The sequence below is a fragment of the Cryptotermes secundus genome, unplaced genomic scaffold (assembly GCF_002891405.2).
Source record: "Cryptotermes secundus unplaced genomic scaffold, Csec_1.0 scaffold47, whole genome shotgun sequence".
NCBI lineage: Eukaryota > Metazoa > Arthropoda > Insecta > Blattodea > Kalotermitidae > Cryptotermes > Cryptotermes secundus.
In genome coordinates, this window is record NW_019721002.1 from 2,073,551 (window position 1) to 2,092,691 (window position 19,141).

The 19,141-nt window shown below is 45.8% G+C and overlaps 1 protein-coding gene across 3 annotated transcripts in view; it reads right to left on the reverse strand.

The window, feature by feature from the left end:
- The window catches only part of LOC111874475 (serine/threonine-protein kinase N), an 81,859-nt gene that overhangs the window by 32,676 nt on the left and 30,042 nt on the right, over window positions 1-19,141 (reverse strand). For all 3 annotated transcript variants that reach the window (XM_023870014.2, XM_023870024.2, XM_023870005.2), the window contains exons 3-5: window positions 17,449-17,558; window positions 16,418-16,640; window positions 8,978-9,132 (exon numbers count right to left, since the gene is read on the reverse strand). In XM_023870014.2, the coding sequence (XP_023725782.1) occupies window positions 8,978-9,132; window positions 16,418-16,640; window positions 17,449-17,558 (488 nt within the window). The remainder of the gene's footprint in view (window positions 1-8,977; window positions 9,133-16,417; window positions 16,641-17,448; window positions 17,559-19,141) is intronic.

Here is a 19,141-nt window from a genome sequence, read left to right on the forward strand (position 1 = left end):
TTTCACCCACGTTATGGGTTATCGTGCGCTGGCCTCAGATGAACCCGTAACCGACCTGAATCCAAGGTCTTAGTTCCTTACAGAAGAGCCTTCTCTGCTGACCCGTTTCTTCGCTGGGCTGTCCAACTGTTCGTCTTGAGTCAGGCTATTGACCCCTACTAAAAGACCTCTTACAGCCATCCCTCAGTGGACCCTCGCCAGGGCCACTCAGGGGGGTTACCTGCTTCTCCGCCCACGAGAGCAAAAAAAGCACAAGACCAACTGTCAGAAGGACCCTCCGCCTTTAGCCAGCCGACTGCAAAGCCCCCACCAGCACTCTGGGCAGCAGATGATTCTATTCAGAACGGTTCACCGTGACATGAGCCCGTACAAAGCAAACCGCAGCAAGCATGGTGCGGTATTTCGGGGGCCCCATGAGCCCACCATCTGATTCTGTGTGCACTGCATGAGCATCCAAGCTTCGTGCACGAATCTTAACGATCTTGCAGGCGCGATGCTACAGAGAGCTTCCACTCGTTCCTCTTTGAGCAAAATTTTCTGGCTACTTCCCTTATTTGGGGGGGGGGGCAACGGAGACAACGGCTCAGTGGAAACGTTACATCAGCAACAAATACACACGCAACAAGAGAAGAATTCTTGGACGCGTCGTTTTCTACGAGGTCTGTATAGTATCAAGAAAAGTAGGCGATTAGTTCTTCCGAGAACTTTTTGTTTTTATTTCGGAATTCGTTAAGCGTGGCGACAACGAAAGCAGCAGCAAGACGCTTCCAATTCATTACGGCGAATACGGGTAACAGGATCAGGAACACAGTTTCCTCGGTCAGTAAGAATCAATATCAGTGCCAGTTACTAAAGGATGATCTATTTTAAACCGCGGTCTTCTAAGATGTAATGCCGTGGTGTTCGGAAACAACCCGATATTTCGGAGGAACATATCGCCTCCATCTTCATGCTCGAAGAGTAGGCCAAACAAGAAACCAACACAAGCTCAGCTTTCCCCCCGTTTCTTGCTTCGCTTAATGATAGACACTGAAATGTAAGGAGACGTTCCTCTGAAACATCGGGTTATATTCTAAGTACACGTACATAGCGTTGTAGCTTACAAGCTCGTACTTTTCACTGTATTCTATACATCATTACTCGAAATAGCTGCTTAGGATTGGTACGATCCCGAAACGTCGCCATCTTACATTCAGATGTAAGACACGGGTTTCCTATCGGGGCAGCAATTAGAAAGTTCGCCGAGGCCGAAAACAACTCACTTCTCAGACTCACTGCACGCGGAATTTAAGCCGTTTCGTCCCATCTTCCTTCCACCCACGAGTTAATCAACCCATCGGCCAATGAGCGCCTGCCATTTCGCGGGAGTTTGGCTATTCTGATGACTGAGAAACGTGACCTGATGAAAGCAGAAATAGTCTACACAGTGGACAGCAGACGTTTATTACGACTACATAAAAGTTCTATGTTTTTGGAAATGAGTGGTCAGCTTCAAGTCCCGGCCGTTTCATCCCGGCACCAATTGGGGGCCCCAGAACCGGTCTGAAGGACGTGGAGAAGAGAAAAATCTTGCCCATACCAGGACGCGACCTCCGACGGAACTGTACACCCACTAACCCACATGTATTCATGGCGTAGTGCTCAATTCGTTATGCAAAGGGCAACGCTACCTTTTACATAAGTTTTGTGATAACGCTGAACACTTCCTTTGAAATACAGAATTCGATTCTTCCAGGAAATTTCATAAGAAACTAAATGGCAGGTCCCAGGGTTAATTCAGTCATTCAAATGTCACAGAACTGGACTGTTATTTCCAACTGTCACATCAGCATGGGACGGCCACTGGACGCGAATGGGAGGTCGCCTGTCCTGAGCTCTTTACACGAAGACAGGAATATCGTGGTCTTCTGGCACATACGTCGTTAAGTCTAACTACACGGCGCCACAATCCAGAAAACAGCAATCTTAATTCATGTAGCCATAACCGATTACTGGGGGCACGCGGTAGAGTAGTTGGTTCAATTTCTGATGTCACTGGATTTTACAACTGACCTAATCCTTCCAGCCGTACTATGGCCCTGGGATCTATACGGCCTCTTCCTGGGGCGGCCGGCGCGTAAGGCTAACAACCTCATTGTCATCGGTGACCTGTCCAGAAAATGTGGAGGCCTCGACGTCTCACAGCCGTATGGACCTCCACGGTCTGTTACAGGAATAGCATTATATTTTTTACCTTTACCATGACCGATTACTTTTAGATACTATCAAGCCATCACCCAACAAGCATAACTGTCCGATATATATGCCTATAAAACGTAACGCTTGTTACGTAGCGCGGACCTAACACAGAGCACCCAAATATATTATGAAATGGAATCAGTACTGCTGTCAGCATGTACAGCAGTCACGCGCAAATACTGAGGCAGAAGTTCTGGATGCGATTTGAATCCTAATTTCAAATAATTTTTAATTACATGAGTAAATTTTAATTTACTAATCTCAGCAAACTTCCTTCTCTGCAGTTCTAGCTGCTGTGTGCTGTGACAGTACATTCAATTTGGTCACCCTTGCAGGACTCGCTTGTGTCCGCTGGCAGTACGTCAAGTAAAACACGCGTCACAACCGCCACATTCTAAAACTGCTATTTTCTCTAAGCAAATGTCAGTCACTGGCAACACTGCACACTATTTTGGCACTATTCTCCGAAATTAACAACCCAAGAGCCGAACATTCATCGAGTGCATCAACTTTTGCAATACAGTAACTGAATCCAACTCAGAGGCTTCGCCGGCCGTCTTCACACCTTCAGCTCTATAACCCTATAAACGGGAGCTGGGTTCTCACTGAGTAGCTAGTAGTCGCTCAGCTGTCCCCTCCTTGTCCACTATCCTCACTCCAATGCCTAGGTCTTCCAGGAGGCCTCTTCCTTTCAGGTTTCTCGATCAAAATTCTGTCGCCATTTCGCATTTGTCCCGTACGTGTCACATGTCCATCACATTTAATCACCCTAAAGTTAGTATGAATTGAGGCTGGACCTGCGCTTCAGAGCGGCGACTATGTACGGTACAGCGCCACCTTCTGAGTTCAGAGACTGCCTCCATCGTCAGGGTTGAACAATAAGCAAAGCAAGAGCAAAAAAGAGAGTGTCAAGCAGATTGTTATATACTTCGTGCCTGGCTAACACTTCGATCTGAAGGTGCAGCTAGCACATTCCTCCGAAACGTCGGCGAGCTTCTATAGGTCTGCACAGCGCCATATTCCAGAAAATAGTACTCCCATGGCGAATTGTTTCATGCATCAAAATACTTTTAACTTTTAGGGCGAAGTGACAGGAGGTTGGAGAAAACTGTATAATGAGGAGCTTCATAACTTGTACTCTTCTCCAAGTATAATTAGAATGATCAAGTCGAGGAGGATGAGCTGGGCAGGGCATGTAGCACGAATGGGGGAGAAGAGGTGGGAAAGCCAGAAGGAAAGAGAACACTGAAAAGACCAAGGACAATGTGTAGACAATATTGAAATGGATCTTAGAGAGATAGGATGGGATGGTATGGACTGGACTGATAGGGTTCAGGATAGGGACCAGTGGAGGGCTCTTGTGAACACGGTAATGAACCTTCGGGTTCCACAAAATGCTGGGAAGTTCTTGAGCAGCTGCACAACTGGCAGCTTCTCGAGAAGGGCTGAGTTCCATGAAGTTAGTTAGCTGGTTACGGTAAACAAAAATTCTCGCGATGAACAGTGCTGCAGTTTGAATGATTATAAAAATCAGGACTTCCCCAAGTCCGCAAAAATGAGTCAACAGTCGCAACCTGAATTGCGGGGAACACGAGTACAGGAAAGGAACGGGAGAAACAGCCCCTCCGTGGGACACAGAACGAATTGATTGCTGTAAAAATAGACGCTGGTCCTTCTGAAGCAAACAACTGTGTGAATATGCGGGATCAATGACCCATCACTGGAAGCAAGTGAGCTATTCCAGCCCAAAGCAATCGTCCCGACGCCGCCGCTTGCATAACTACGTACATACTTGCGTATAAAGCGAAATGACGGGTTGACTGTGACAGTCTTACGCGCAGACGGTCAAAGTTTGAATCTGTGAGCATTTATCTCATCATAACCCCATCACTTGCATCTTATTAACCAACTAAAGGTCATCTATATAAAGAGTACGGTCTTCTCTGGGGGGCACGCGGGAGCGTAGCTGGTTGAGGTACTATGCTACAAGCAGGAAGGCCGCGAGATCGAATCTCGATGATGTGGATTTTTTCAATTTACTACCTAATCCTTCCAGCCGCACTATGGTCTTCGGGTCGACTCAGCCTCTAACAGAAATGAGTACCGGGAATATTGTTGGGGGTAAAGGGTGGCCGGCGCGTAAGGCTGACCTCACCGCCATCTGTGAGCCGATTGTCTAGAAAACGTGGGAACCTCAACATCTCACAACCCTATGGGCCTCCGTGGCCTGTCACAGGGATAGCTTTACTTTTTTACCATCTTCTGTGGTGTAGTCCGGTAGATGTTCAGCGACGTTTCGAAGAAACATTTTTTATTGCTAGTGGAGTGGGATCAAGTCCCTTGTACTGCGGCCACTTCTGGCCTATTGTACCAGCCCCAGATGATAGGTGAGGGTGACTGTGGAACAATTGGTGGAATGAATATTGGCAGGGGAAACCGAAGTACTCGGAGAAAACCTGCCCCAGTGCCACTCTGTCCACCACAAATCCCACTTGACCAGACCCGGGATCGAACTCGGGCCACCGCGGTGGGAAGCCAGCGACTAACCGCTTGAGCTATGGAGAGGCCCTTTGAAGAAACATACTGGCTCCATCCCCACAGTTGAAAAGCCAAGGAACCAGTAACAACAAAGAAGAGCGTTCCTACGAAACGTCGGTGAGCTACGACCAGACTACATGGCATCACATCAAAGAATACAACACTACTCATTGTGACGGCTGGCAGAACCTGAACTCCGACATGAATCTACATTTTTTTTTCCCCTTGGCACTACAGCCCCATTGGGCCTAGGGCCTACCTCCATGAACTTCTCCGTTCACTTTGTTTTTCTAGATCTTACCCATTCGGTAGGACACCTTGGGCGGGTGATCAGCTCGTCGCAAGGCCTCTACCTGTACACAGACACAGAAAAACGCACACACACAAACTAAACATCCACGCCCTGAGTGGGATTCGAACCCACGATCCCGGTTTCAAACTGAGCGAAACAGCACATGCCATGAAACTACATACTGTTTAAAAATTAAGTTCCTACTCAAGGGAAAGAAAAGCCAAACAGTTTCGGGAAGTGGCTGGCAAACATTTTGAGAATCATACAAAACACAGAAATTCACGGTGTGGGAGATGCGGACGATTCAGAACGTCAAGGCTGATGGTGCACACACTTGGCGACACCACTGCCATCTTCACGAAACACTCTCTCCTAGCCCACAGATTTATGTACAAGCTTCCCAAGATGTTCGACTATACCTGTTCCTCTAACTAACATTTTGGAGCTGAGCCCTTCCCAAGAAGCCGCCAGTTGTATGGCCACTCCCCCAACATTTTATGGAACCCGAAGGTTCATTACCGTGTTCACAAGAACCCTTCACTAGTCCCTATCCTGAGCCAATCAATCCACTCCATAACACCCCATCCTATCTCTAGAGGGACAATTTTAATATTATTCACCTAGCTACATCTTGGTCTCCTTATGGTACCTTTCCTTCTGGCTTTCCCACCAATATCCTATATGCATTCCTCTTTTCCCCATTCGTACTAACTGCCCTGCCCATCTCATCCTCCATTTCATAATTCTAATTATATTTGGAGAAGAGTACAAGTTAGGAAGCTCCTCACTAGCCTCCCATCACTTCACCTCTCTTAGGTCCAAATATTCTCCTCAACACCCTGTTCTCAAACACCCTCAGTCTATGTTCCTCCCTTAATGTCAGAGACCAAGTTTCACAGCCATACAGAACCACAGGGAATATTATAGTTTTGTATATTCTAATTCTTATGTTTTTAGACAGCAGATGAGAGGACAAAAGGTTCTGGACTGAATGGTAGCAAGCATTACCCAAATTTAATCTCCTCTTAATTTCCGCCTGAATCACTTTTTAGTTTGTTATCGTCGTTCCCAAATATCTGAACTGTGCCACGTTTTCAAAACATCTGTTTCCTAGCTTTATGTCTTGATTTTGCACTGCATTTTGGTGATGAGACAGCAACATATACTTAGTTTTCTCTGTGCTTACTTAGACCAACTTCCTTAGTAGCGTCAACTAAAGTTTCAATGTTTTTCTTTATGGTGTCTATATTACCATCATCAAAAGATGGTAAATTTGATTCTGAGTCTTTCTAATCACGAGATGTCCAAGTAAATTTATGAATGTTATGATGCTGGAAGTGGCAAAAGGCGGTATAGGGAAATGGAGATACAGCTCCACTCACAGTTAACCTCGGCACCTGAGGAGGCGAGTTGTCAGGTTCCGGTCGCTGAACCTCTGAGGAAAGTCCCCCACCCCAAGGGGTACCAACTCAATAAGTAACACGGTGAACCCCAGAGCCGGCCTCAGATGCTACCACTCACGGAAATGGAACAGATTGCCCTGTCATCCAGCCCACCGCGGTACCTACACTGACTGAGCTTTTATGGCTCTTCTTTCCGAAGTACCAAATTTGAATAGGAGTGACGTGATGGACATTGTTAACAATCTATCAACAAAGCACTTAGGAACGCGTATTTCCTTCGATAAATGATGCGAAATCCGGTTTTTGAAACGGGCATGGCCGACGAAAGTGGAGCTGTTTTGTCTTCGGAGAGGGCCAATGACGAACCCAATGCGACGGCAATAGCAGCTAAGACTGAACAGAAAACTTCTCATCAACTTGGTACGTTACAGTTTACTTTAAATATGCTACAAAGACACTGAAATAAAAAATCTTTAAAAGCTCACTGAAAGACGTGAGTGGGCACGGGAAAAGTTCTGGCGCGCGGGCCCAACGCGGCTATACTGAGACCACGGAAACTGTCCCGTGGACCGACCACGAAAACTGAATAGTGCCCGCTGCGCCACCTCCCCACTCCTCCGGTCACATTAACTTGTCTCCGGCTACAGGAGCCAGGGAAGGGTGGAGGTTGCTATGAAGACTATCATCTCATGGGTTCGGAGAAACGTACTGCCTCCATCTTCAGGTCACGTAAGCTAGACAAGAAACCAGCATTAAGCAGGAAGCAAGCAAGGTTTCATGCTGGTTTGTCTGGGCCACGTGTTTCCGAAATATCGGTTGACCTTCACCGGACTATACGCGTTATACCTCGCAGCTACTTGTGAGAAGCACAAATCCGGACAAACCCGGAGTCACGATAACCAGACAGTACAGTCAGTTAAGAAACTGTAGTCTGAAAAACCAAAACAGCATCTCGGATTTCCGACCTAATGCGTTCCCGAAAACGGGTAGCACGTTGAATAATCGTTAAGTCGAGTGAATTACATGTTACGTACACGGTTAAGTTTCTGGAGCTCAAGGATGACCCATCTTTCAACATTTTAACCCGCAGTACGCTATAATTCATAGGTCTTATAATAAAACCAATACAGGAACGTCATATAACACAGTATTAAACACCTGAACTTATTAAAATATTAAAACTAAGTCAATACTTCATAATGAAAAGTTACGACTTACGTTTCGAGCAACGGGGGCATCAGAGCATGGCGTTAGTCCGAAAATCCGGGGCGTTTGTACTACCCTATACGATTTGAAGCTCTACCCGCCCTTGCTTGTCTTGTTCTTCGGCCCTTGAAGATGAAAAATCGAAAAATTTCGGAAGACAGTAGTCTTCCTAGTCAAGGCTGTGGTGCTTCGACTCCGCGAAGAATATCCTCGAACGAAGCGTTGAGGTGGGCGGCTGTCCAGTAATCATCGCCTACAGCGACTCCAGAATATCGCAGCCTTGATGCAGCCAGCTAATCCAAGACTTATTCTCACAGCTGTCCCCCTGGATATGACGTCATACAGTACGGCAGAAAGATGCCAACGTTTCGGAGACCACCGGCGGATAAAATGACAAATCGACATGGGATACAATGGCGCAAAAGATCTGGGACTAAGTCCTAACACAGGCGGACACAATGAGGGGCCTAATCTGAGACCCAGTGCATCGTAACACCGGTGGGTACCCTAGCGGGAAGGATCATGAATCCTGTGCAATAATGAATTAACACTTTCGGTATAATTAACGATATATACGCCGCAGGACATCTTCGGCATCTGAAGTAGCAGTGGAAATAAACTGCCCTGCCATCTCTTGAGGCCTCAAGATAACTATTTCCGTATTACATCAATGAAATTTCACAATTACGATGGAAATCTACGAACAAACGACGCCACTTATTTTCGAACTGAGGACAGAAACAGAGAAGGAGGTCACGACGCCTGCGTGTCTAGGAAGTGTGACTACACCGAATTACACGATATTACGAGACTGCCGTAAATATCGGCGTCTGTCGGCCTGTCTGTCGTTTGCGTGGAAACCATCACAATCACCTCAGCTGAAAGCTTTATCTTCTGGTGAGAGACGCCACGTAGTCAGAAGTTCACGCTCGTTTCAGAGGAACTTAGTATCTCCCTCTTCAAGGGATAAAGTAGCTGTCCCAGCTAACTCCTCACCTCTCAGGATTAAGGCACTTAAGTATCTCCGAAACGTCGGTAAACTCCTGTGGAAACCGTTGTTTGAGATGGGAACTGTTGAATTGTCCAACTTAATTTTCAAACGGCATTTACATGTATACAAAGACTCCTTCTCCCACACAAAACACGCTGTTATCTCTAACAGGAAGACTGACCGTTAAATGCTGTTTTTCCTTTATTGCGGCAATCATATGAAATACATAAATACATCGTGTATGCAATCTGTAATGTTCTCATGCCAAAGCAGGTGGTGCATATAGTAACCACTATTGCCAGTACTCACCTCTTGCAGCGCCTTCTTGTCGGCAACCCTGGAGCTCTGCAGCAGCCTGATCACATTCTTGGCTCCCTCCACGACGGCAGCCTCAATCCTCAGCCTGTGACGCAACTCCTCCACGCGGTCCTCCAGCGGGGGCTCCAGGTTCGGTTCATATCTGTCTGCACGGAGGAAATCATCAATGTCATCATTAACCTGATATGTTGCATCGCTACGCACTATCATCCATCGCGGCCACTTCTTCAGCGCCAGCACATTCATCCTGACGCGACGCAAACTACATCATTTTGGTGATCCTGCGATGACTCGGGGAGCCGCCACTCTCACGTAACTACATACTTTCGGTTTACAAGATACAGGAATAAACATTAACATCGGAGACAAGCAAGCTTGGTTTCACTGGCAGCACGAGTACGTCCGGTTCTGGGTGTCTTGCGCCCACTATTCACAAACTCACATATTCAACTGCAGAACACATTACAGTGGAGAGACTGCAAATAAGTTACTTCTTCCACGGGGCCGTATGCACTCAAGCAATTCAAGTGAAGACCGGACACAGATACCCGACGTTCGACGCGGGACTGAACACAGCACCATTTCGCCTTTGGGCACCGAAACAAACTTCCGGTTCAATTTTAACAAACTCTAACCGCCGAAAGAAACGAGCTAGGTAAGCTGCGACCATGTCCATCAGCGTCTAAGGGTACGACGCGTTGTTAAAAGAGTCCCTAGATTAGATCACACGGTAGCGTGTGGAGGAGGAGGGGGGGCAGTACGCAATTATTCCTGATGACGATGTTTTTGGCAGTCGTCATGGCGCAGAATCCGGTAGCCCGAGGTGGCAGTCGCTGGCTAATACGGTCAAGTACGAAGAGGAGAAATGGAGGAGGAGGGTAAGTCCGATGCCAGGACGTCGATACATTCGCATGGCGGTTACTCGACGCCAACAGCAGTTTCTTATTAACAGTTTATTCGAAGACGTTTGATAAATCACATGCACATGTTGCAAAGATAAAATGTTCAGACCGTGAAGCAACAGTATAAAGCAGGTAAACTTGTCCCTGTGCTTAACTAATTAAGCACTACGCCATGAAGACGTATGGGGCAGTGGATTCATAGACAAACGCGTCCTTGACCTTGGCACTTATTGAAAGTCAGTGGTCAGCTTCACGCTCCGCCCACTTTACCCTCTGGGAAAGAGTTCCCGATACCCATAGGATAGGAGAGTGAGTGGGCCCCAGAGCTGGTCTGGACGACATGGAAAAGAGAAAATTCTTGCCCCCACCAGGACTCGAACTCCTACCCCTTGGTCGTCCAGCCCACGGCCAGTCGCTATAGCGACAAGGCAACAGTCAGCGAGAGAAAGAGTATCAAAGCAATACCGCTTAAGCCAACTTGACCCGCAGGCTACCTTGTCGGTCGCTCCGTCGCCAACACACCGTCACCGAAGTCTGGATGTCTCGTAGGCTTGTTCGGGTACGCCCCATACTCAACGATCACAAATACTGTCCTCTGAGATGTGATGACTTTTCGTCTGGTTGAAGTTTACAGATATTTCGGAGAAAAGCTTCATCTTCAGTGCAGAAGCGCCAGCTGGCGGGAAAAGTAACGGAACCCATGTTGGGAAATGATGAAAGAAAACAGGGCCGAAAACTAGCCAAAGGGAGACAGTGGCGCCTAAAAGGGCGGGGCCGAACAGTTTTTGGGGAAATCCGTGTACACCCACATATGCTAACCGCGTAACGAATTTCATGAAATTCACTTCAGTGGTTCTTGCCTTGTTACAGGTGGACAGGCATACAGATATGGCGAAGATTAATATGTTTGCAACTTTCCGTTGCGAAGGCGCCTGTATGTGTGAGCTTGATGACCCAGCCTGTTCATGAATGCCATTTTGCCGCGTGGTCTAGTGGTGCATGACAGGGCAGTCACTGGATGCGAAACAAACGAGGGATGCAGGAAATGGTTATGTGGTTTACTGAACTTTACTATCTGATGTCCGAGTTCGTCTAAATAATAACGGAAAAGTCAGTTCCCACGTCACAGCAAACCTATTTCGCTACATGGTGTACACTAATGGCGTTCTAAAAATACCCCCCTCCTCCCCCAAATAATATGAAGGCTTACGTAACATTATTGAGATATTACTATGATATCCAAACTTATATCTGCAATCATGAGCCCCAATCTGCTCAGGGAGATGTTCACCCCTCCTCCTGCCCCTGTGGGGTCATTCAGGTCCGAACATGCCGCACTGGCAGGCACAAGACAGCCGCTCTTTGTCCTGTTGTCTAATCTTCAATCCCAAATATGGAGGCACAAGTTCTTCTGAAACGAGGATAAACTTCTACCAGACTACACGGCGTCACATCCCAGAAGCTGGTTAGCCTCCTACATTCATGGTAAATGTAGTTAGGTAGTTGGACCTTCCGATGCAGAAACCAACACTGCAGGACTTACGCTCTTTTATGTGACAAAATAGCTCTGGTGGGTACACTGACTGGGCTATGGTCCAGCCAATTGTGGATATTGGATTCACTCCCAAGCAGGCAATCTGGGGCCTATTCCCCAGGATTAAAGTGGTTGGAGCGTGCAGCTTGCCACAAATCTCCCACCATGTAGAGATCAAGAATACATGGAGCTATTCCACCACCTTCAACATGTCTTCATCATAAAGGTAGTCATCGCTGTATTTAATTATACAATTATCAACTATGCCATGAAGGGGCACAGCTCCACCATTCTCAGCTTTGGCATTAGACTACATGAGTGTAATCTGGTTCAAAAGTAGCAGCATTTCAAAGCAACCTGCTGCCGCCACCTTCAGGGTGGAAGAGTAAGCTGAAGGGGAAAATCAGGATATAGGTCTGGGCAAGGGGGAAAGAAAACAGCCTATGAGCAGGCCAATGGGGGATGCTGGCCCATACATCTTAGGGGAAAAGGTGACAAAGGATATTTTGGGGAGAAAAGTGCTCCTCAAACATCCGTCCCAAGTCCTTTTAGAGTCATGTCTCATTTGCCTGCTCTTAGCTCCAGTTTCTTGCTCCTTTAGAGCGATTTCTTCCTTGGTTCGAATCCAAGTTGAATATAACTCGTTTAGAATATTTACTGTATACGTATTTTGAAGAAGTTTTAAGAAATGTTTGGAGCAAGTCGAACTGGTTCTGTTTATCAGAAGCAGGTTGCAGGCCATGAACTGCTATAGTTTACAATAAAAAGTTTTTCTCACTTTGTGGTTTATGGTTTGTTTTTGGGCGCTACCAAATTGTCGCCCTGAAGGATGTCACGCACCAGATAGGGAAGGGAACAATACTCCTCGACTCCGCACTACCCTTGTCCTTCGAGAGAAGTCTTCAAAGTGACTCTGGGGGGAAATGACAGCAGGACAACTTGCAAGTAGCCTGGCATGCAGTACATAGAATTGTTTGGACCCTCCCGTGAGGTGTGTCTGGTCGGTGGCTTCGATCTGAAGATGCACCTAATACACCTAAATTAGGCTGATCACCAGGACTGGAATCTTTCGTATCAATTCCAGTCACAATTAGCCTTACGTTTTGCAATAACTGCATCGGCTTGGAATGTGAATAATTTATACGGCAGTGTTACTTTATTCAAATAAATAAACACTAACAGCAAACTGTGACTCTTTCTAGGTGTGACTTATAAATAATTAACCGTATATACTTCACATTCCCACCTCCATTCCGTTGTTTACACTGCCACCCAATCCCGTTCAAGCTTCCTGACTGGCTAGGTGGCAGTCTCTAAACCTAATCCATGGAGGTTAACGCCTGGCTGGCTAGGCGGCAGTCTCTAAACCTAATCCATGGAGGTTAACTCCTGGCTGGCTAGGAGGCAATCTCTAAACCTAATCCATGGAGGTTAACTCCTGACTGGCTAGGTGGCAGTCTCTAAACCTAATCCATGGAGGTTAACTCCTGGCTGGCTAGGCGACAGTCTCTAAACTTAATCCATGGAGGTTAACTATTATTGTTATTGTTATTATTGGAGGGGATGGATTTCCCCATGCACTGCGACTATTTGCTAACCTATTGTGTGTCCCCCTTTAATTTCTACTGTCACCATGCCCTTCCAGTACTGGTGCTCACTATCAGCCCCGTTCTGCCCGTGGTCGCCGATACTTCCCCATCTACCAGAGGAATTGGAAACTACTTGCGTGGGAAACTTTGCCTAATTTTTCTCAGAGGTCTCCTAGAGGCATGAGGATCTTTTACGTGCCGTAAATCTACGACACGGGACACATGGCTTAAAGTCCCTTCCGGAGGACTTGTTCCCTGAATTTTTCCACCCTTAAAAATTCCACGACCTCCACCGGGTTTGAACCCGCGTTACCTTGAGTCATGAGGTGGAAACGTTACTGCTTTATGGAGGTTAATTAAGTTATGAAGGGAACAGTTACAAACTGTGACCTTGTTTCTCAAAGCAGGTTATTCTTTTACACTGAAGACAGAGGCAGTGTCTTTCTCTGAAACATATCTACTGAACTACTGGGACTCTCACCCCAGAAGACAGTACCTTCATTGCTGTGAGAAACTCAAACCTCACAAACTGCATAAGATAGGTGCTACACTGTGCGATGTGATGCTCCACAATCTGGTACAACTTCACAGATGTTTCAAAGGAACATGTCACCTCTATCTTCAGGCTCAAACCACAGGCCAAGCAAGTAACCAGCAAGTATGCAATGCGGTGGGGAAGAACCAACACAGGAAAATTGTAAATGACTTCAGTAACCCCCCCCCCCCCCCCNTATTCGGTCCTGATATGAGAGTCCATAACATAAATCCGGTAATTGTGCACAAAGGTCAAATATATATTTGCACCTATTCTAGTTCCTAACACACAGAGATATGCACAGACTATGCAGACCCACAACATTCATGGCAGTTACAAATGCTTTATTAAAACAAAAAATAATACAACATTTGCTTCGCACTGCTGAGTTTCTGGACTCTGTCCATTCTCTGATATCCTGGCCCTGTCCCCATCCTCAGGTAAAAAGGTGGGGAGGCTGCTGAAAAGAGCTGCCACTATTTGCTTGCCTTACTCTCTGACCCTGAAGATGGAAGTAGTATGTTCTTGCAAAACTACTTCTGAGAACTTCTACAATAGCACTAGTCTCAGTCAGTGGATAAGTGTCCTGCTGTCTCCATGGAGTCCACTGAAAGTCAACCTTCAGGGTTGAAGAGCAAGTCAAGGAAGAAACCAGCATGAAGCATGTGGCTAGCAAAAACCTTGGAAGCAAAGAGTTCCCACTGGCTCCATCAGAGAACCGGGCAAACCAAAAGGAGACACAACAGTGACTGGGTCTGCCCCTTTGAAGGGTCAGCGAAACACATCGAATCAGAGAACTGAGAACGGTGAGCATGAAAACAGAGAGCAAACAGTGGGGAAAAAAGTAAAGACTAAGGACTGACACTCTGATAGGGGCGGTGTGCATGGCTCTACGTCACCCCATGGAGAATCTTGTGATGAGGGTTTCCTGCCATTTTACATAAGCAATTCATCAAAATTTAACCTGTAACTTTGATTGGAAAACATCAAGGGGAAAACCAGTTTGACACCTAAGCATGGATGGAAGCACATTATCAGATATACAAAAAAAATGGTGTGAAAACATAGAAAGAATTCAACCAACTCAGAATTGATTTCAGTGGTGGACTTCTCTAAACATGGTTCAGTGGTGGTTACATGGTTACGAATTTCTTCAAAAGGCACAGAAATTCTTGACAAAAATTTATGCTTTGAGACTATCAGAGCCAAACAGGGACCCTGCTCCTGGTAGTTGGTTAATTGGAATCCATAAAGAGATCATGCCAAGGACTTCACAGAACTATAATAAATTACATGTCACAAGGCAAGTGGATTTTGAAAAAAATGTCAGGATCACATTTTTAAAATACTGGACTCAAAACAAAATATACCTTCTCATTCTTGTCAACTTGATTCTCCTATCTTTGCCTCAAGCTACAACAATTTTAATCTCAACTGACAAACTGTATTTCAGAGCATAATATATCTTCTACCATTAAAAACTAGTTTACCAGGTATCCATGCAAGCTTATAGGCTTCACGGGTTCTGAAGGGCCGCAACTGCTCTTCACATTCAATAATGGTATCTGTACCTAACTGCCGGGAGACTGGTACTCAGCTCTAAACATTAACATATTCTCCAAAATCATCTATACAATATTAAAAACATTAGTTCCTCCCCTATACTCAACACAACACATGTCAGTAACAAATACCAAGTCTCAATCTAATTCAGGGATATACCGGTTTGTCACAATCATGAAAGAAGTTAAAGCTATGGCCATGGAGGGCCATAGGGTTGTGAGACATTAAGACTCTCACACTTTCCAGCCAACTGGCTCATAGATGGCAGTGAGGCTGTCAGCCTTACACGCAGGCTGCCCTTTACCCCCGGGAATATTCATGGGTACTCATTTCTGTTAGCGGCTGAGTCAACCCCAGGGCCATACAGCGGGTGGAAGGATTAGGTCAACTGAAAAATTGAATGACGTCAGGAATCGAACCTGTGGCTTTCTAGCTTGAAGCATAGTGCCCCCACCATTAAAAAACATAAATTCACTTCCCCTTCTTTAGATTTCTCCATGTGTATGTGCTGCCCAGCGACCAAGCCTCTCAGTCCATCTCAACCTTCCGACATAAATTTCTTCCAAAATTTCTCCTTCCATCAACATCTTTCCTAAACTAATGTTCCCGCTTTCATCTTGGTCTTCCTCGTGGCAATTACCATTCTGCGAGAGTCTCTCTTCATACGTACAAACACTGTGAGCAAATGTTAAAGCAGGTGGTTTATAGTTCCTGCTGTTCTCTCACAAGTTGCCTCTGGATTGTAATTGTATTATGCAGCTTTCAAATGTAACTGAGCATCAAAAGGATGGAGCACGTAAGTGTAATGTAGCATATATACCTCCACATCATGTGATGTGTTCACTGAGAGGTCCAGCCATGCAGAAGAATATTTCACGATCCATGTAACATGCTTAACCCCTTTGACATGACATTCGGTTTTTCACACATCACAGTATTACAAAATATAATTTTATCAGATTTGGATCCATAAAACTACAAAGAATGGATAAATGTCTTTACCTGAGCCTGTCAAGGAATTTGTAAAGCTGGTACCTTGACAAATGCCTCAAAGTTTATTAAAAAAAACCCACATATAATTCTCAATGAAAAATAAAAAAAATACAAGAAGATATTATCCAATGAGTGCAATAATGTACACTTGAATGAACCTATATTCCTTACCAAAGCTTTAAAAGTTTCATGAACACACCATCAAACTGAATGCAGCAAAATGCAATCAGTTGACTCTACCTAAGCCACCACATACATAATTAGCCTCTGCCCAACAACCCCTCTTGCCTCAGAACAAGTGTTAGAGCCACTCACCTTTGACTTGATGACTGTCGCCATTGCTTGGCGTGTCACCAGCACCGGTTCCCTGCTGCTGACGGAGCTGCTTATTTTGCTTTATCTTCAGGATTCGTAATTTGAGGAATTCTATTTTAACCCGTGAGTCAGCAAGCATTTGCTGGGCCTCCTGCAACAGTTTCTTGTCCCGCGAATGGCCACTGGTTAAGCTCTGGATCATGTTTTCAGCACCCTGCTTTACCTGGAAATAGAAAAAGAAACATATAGATGTGAGGCACACAAACACTAAATGTTAGGATCACGATCTTCTGGGATGTGGTGAACTGTAAACTGGTAGAGAGGTACCAACATCTTACAAAGCAGAGCAGAAGGGAAGTGTGGGAGCCATGACCATGAATAGGGTTCTTCAGTCAGTGGGGCAAAACTGGCACGATGTGTACGAGGAAGTGAAGTTGGTGGAGGAAGAAAGTAAATGGCGCAACTTGATCTATGCATATTCCTTCCAATGCCCCCACTTCTTCCCACGGGCTTCCACACAGCGATGGTTCTTGTCCTTACTTTTTTACATTGCATGTCATTTTTTTTCTCCTCAGGTCACCCTTCTGCCCTGAAGATGGGAGACTACTGAACTCTCCCACATCTGCCAGTTCAAGCTACAATGCTACACAGTATATGTATTGGCAACATAATGTGAGAGGCATAGCACAGCACTGACTGTTTGTCTTTTGTGAGTGAGCCCATACCAGTTGGAGGCCCAATCAACAAAATATTCCAGACCTCAAAATGCAATCTACACTACAGCAGGGGCTATATTAATAACAGGCTTTTGGTGGTCATTTAATTTTGATTTTATTCTGCTTGCTAGTACAGCAGATACCACTTGGACTGTGGCTATCTGTGGGTCAGTAACCACAACAGGTGCCATGCCTTTACTGGGGAGAGGAGTGGCATTAGACTTAATTACATGCCGCAGTTGACTAGAAACAAGGCTGTACACTGCCTTCAGCATGAGGAATTTTAAATGAAAAAATTAATTCTATGTGCATTACCTTGAGCTCAATGTTGAGTTGCTTCTCAAGGGACACAAGCCGCAGGTCACTGAACAGTGCGTCCCCCTGTGTGGGGGTCCTGTGCCCTGACACCACTGACAGCAGTGCATCTACACACAAGAAAGATACCAACACATTACACATACAGTCGGCAGACACAGGAGCATCCATACAATTAGGGCAAATGTGACATTTCAGAAGGATGAGTCAGTTGTGCCACTCTGAAACGAAAAACAGCTGAAGGTGTTATAAAATGTGCTCTTTCGAATTCTGCATACCCTGAGGGTCTGGATGTGCAAAAATGTATGTTTTCTGCTTCCTACCGTGGCTCTAACAAAGAAAGCCCTAAGACAAATTATACTCAGTACATCTGTCAATACATACAGGTTCCACCGCTGTTAAAGCAAAGTGCTGCAGTACACCTTATGGACGTTATTTGATAATCTTCATTCTGGATCACCTCTTAATTACATGAGTATACTTCATTTTTTTAATGTGTCTTATGTCACCTTTAAAGTTTAAGGGACTGTGCAGTGCGGCACTCAAGAATTGGCATTCAGACTGTCCAAGGGTTTACCCCCAGGAGACGCTATATTTAAGCTTTTACTTAGGGCCACGCCATGAAGATGTATGGGACAGTGGAGGTATAATTCCATGTATTTTCAGCCTAGACGGGAGTGAGTGGTCAGCTCCACACTCCAGCTACTTCACTAACTCGAAGAGGCACATTACTCACTGAATAAGAGGTTGGGCGCACCAGATAAGCAGGCTGGACGTTACAGCAGAGAGAAGCATCTCTGTCCACGGTATCAAACACAGCCAATAACAATGGTGACCGAACTACAAAGATCTGGAGTGACGCTGGTATCTACAGGTATACTGTCCTTTACTTCCAACTATTCTGAAAGCACGGTTTCTAAAATATCTCTTCTGATGTGCATTCACCTCATCTCGTTTCCCACAGCCCTCCCAAACACAAGTCATAGGCAGTACCGCTTGAGTCAACTTCAGGCAATCTCGTAGACTACAGCCAGAATATGGAGGTAACACGTCTCTCTGAAACGCTGGTACGTATCTGCCAAACTACACGGCGTCAAAAGCCAGATTATTGTGGCGCACAGACCCGTTGCTAGGCAACAGGCGAATAATCAACGGCGTTATATAACCCCTTTCTAGGCAACGGATCGGTAAGAACGTTTCCGCTGCAATGAATACGAACACAACAGTTACTGTTGGAAACGGCGTTTTCTACTCGCCCGTACAAAGTGGTTATAAGGAAGAAAATTGGGGTGGCTCAGTTAACTGTCGGTTGAGTTCTGCAAGGGAGGCTGTATAGAACGTGAACGCGTGAAACTGAAGAATCTCGACTGTTAGAATCCGTTGCCAGGGAACGGCTGGTGAAAACACAGCAGGCTGGAAAAAGGCTTATCGGGTGCTGTGGTGATAGTGTGCAGAGTAGCGATAGCGCTGTGACTACTTATCGTCCCGAGTGAAGTGGTCAATAAATCCAGTCATTAATCTATACAGTATACTCACACACATAAACCGTGACAATGCAGCAGAGTTCGTGGTCACCGTCGCGAAACCTCCACTCTCAAAAACCGGTTTACATTTTGTGTAGTCATACGAGCGTAGTTGGTTGAGGCACTATGCTACAAGCCGGAAGGTCGCGGGTTCAAGTACCGATGAGGTC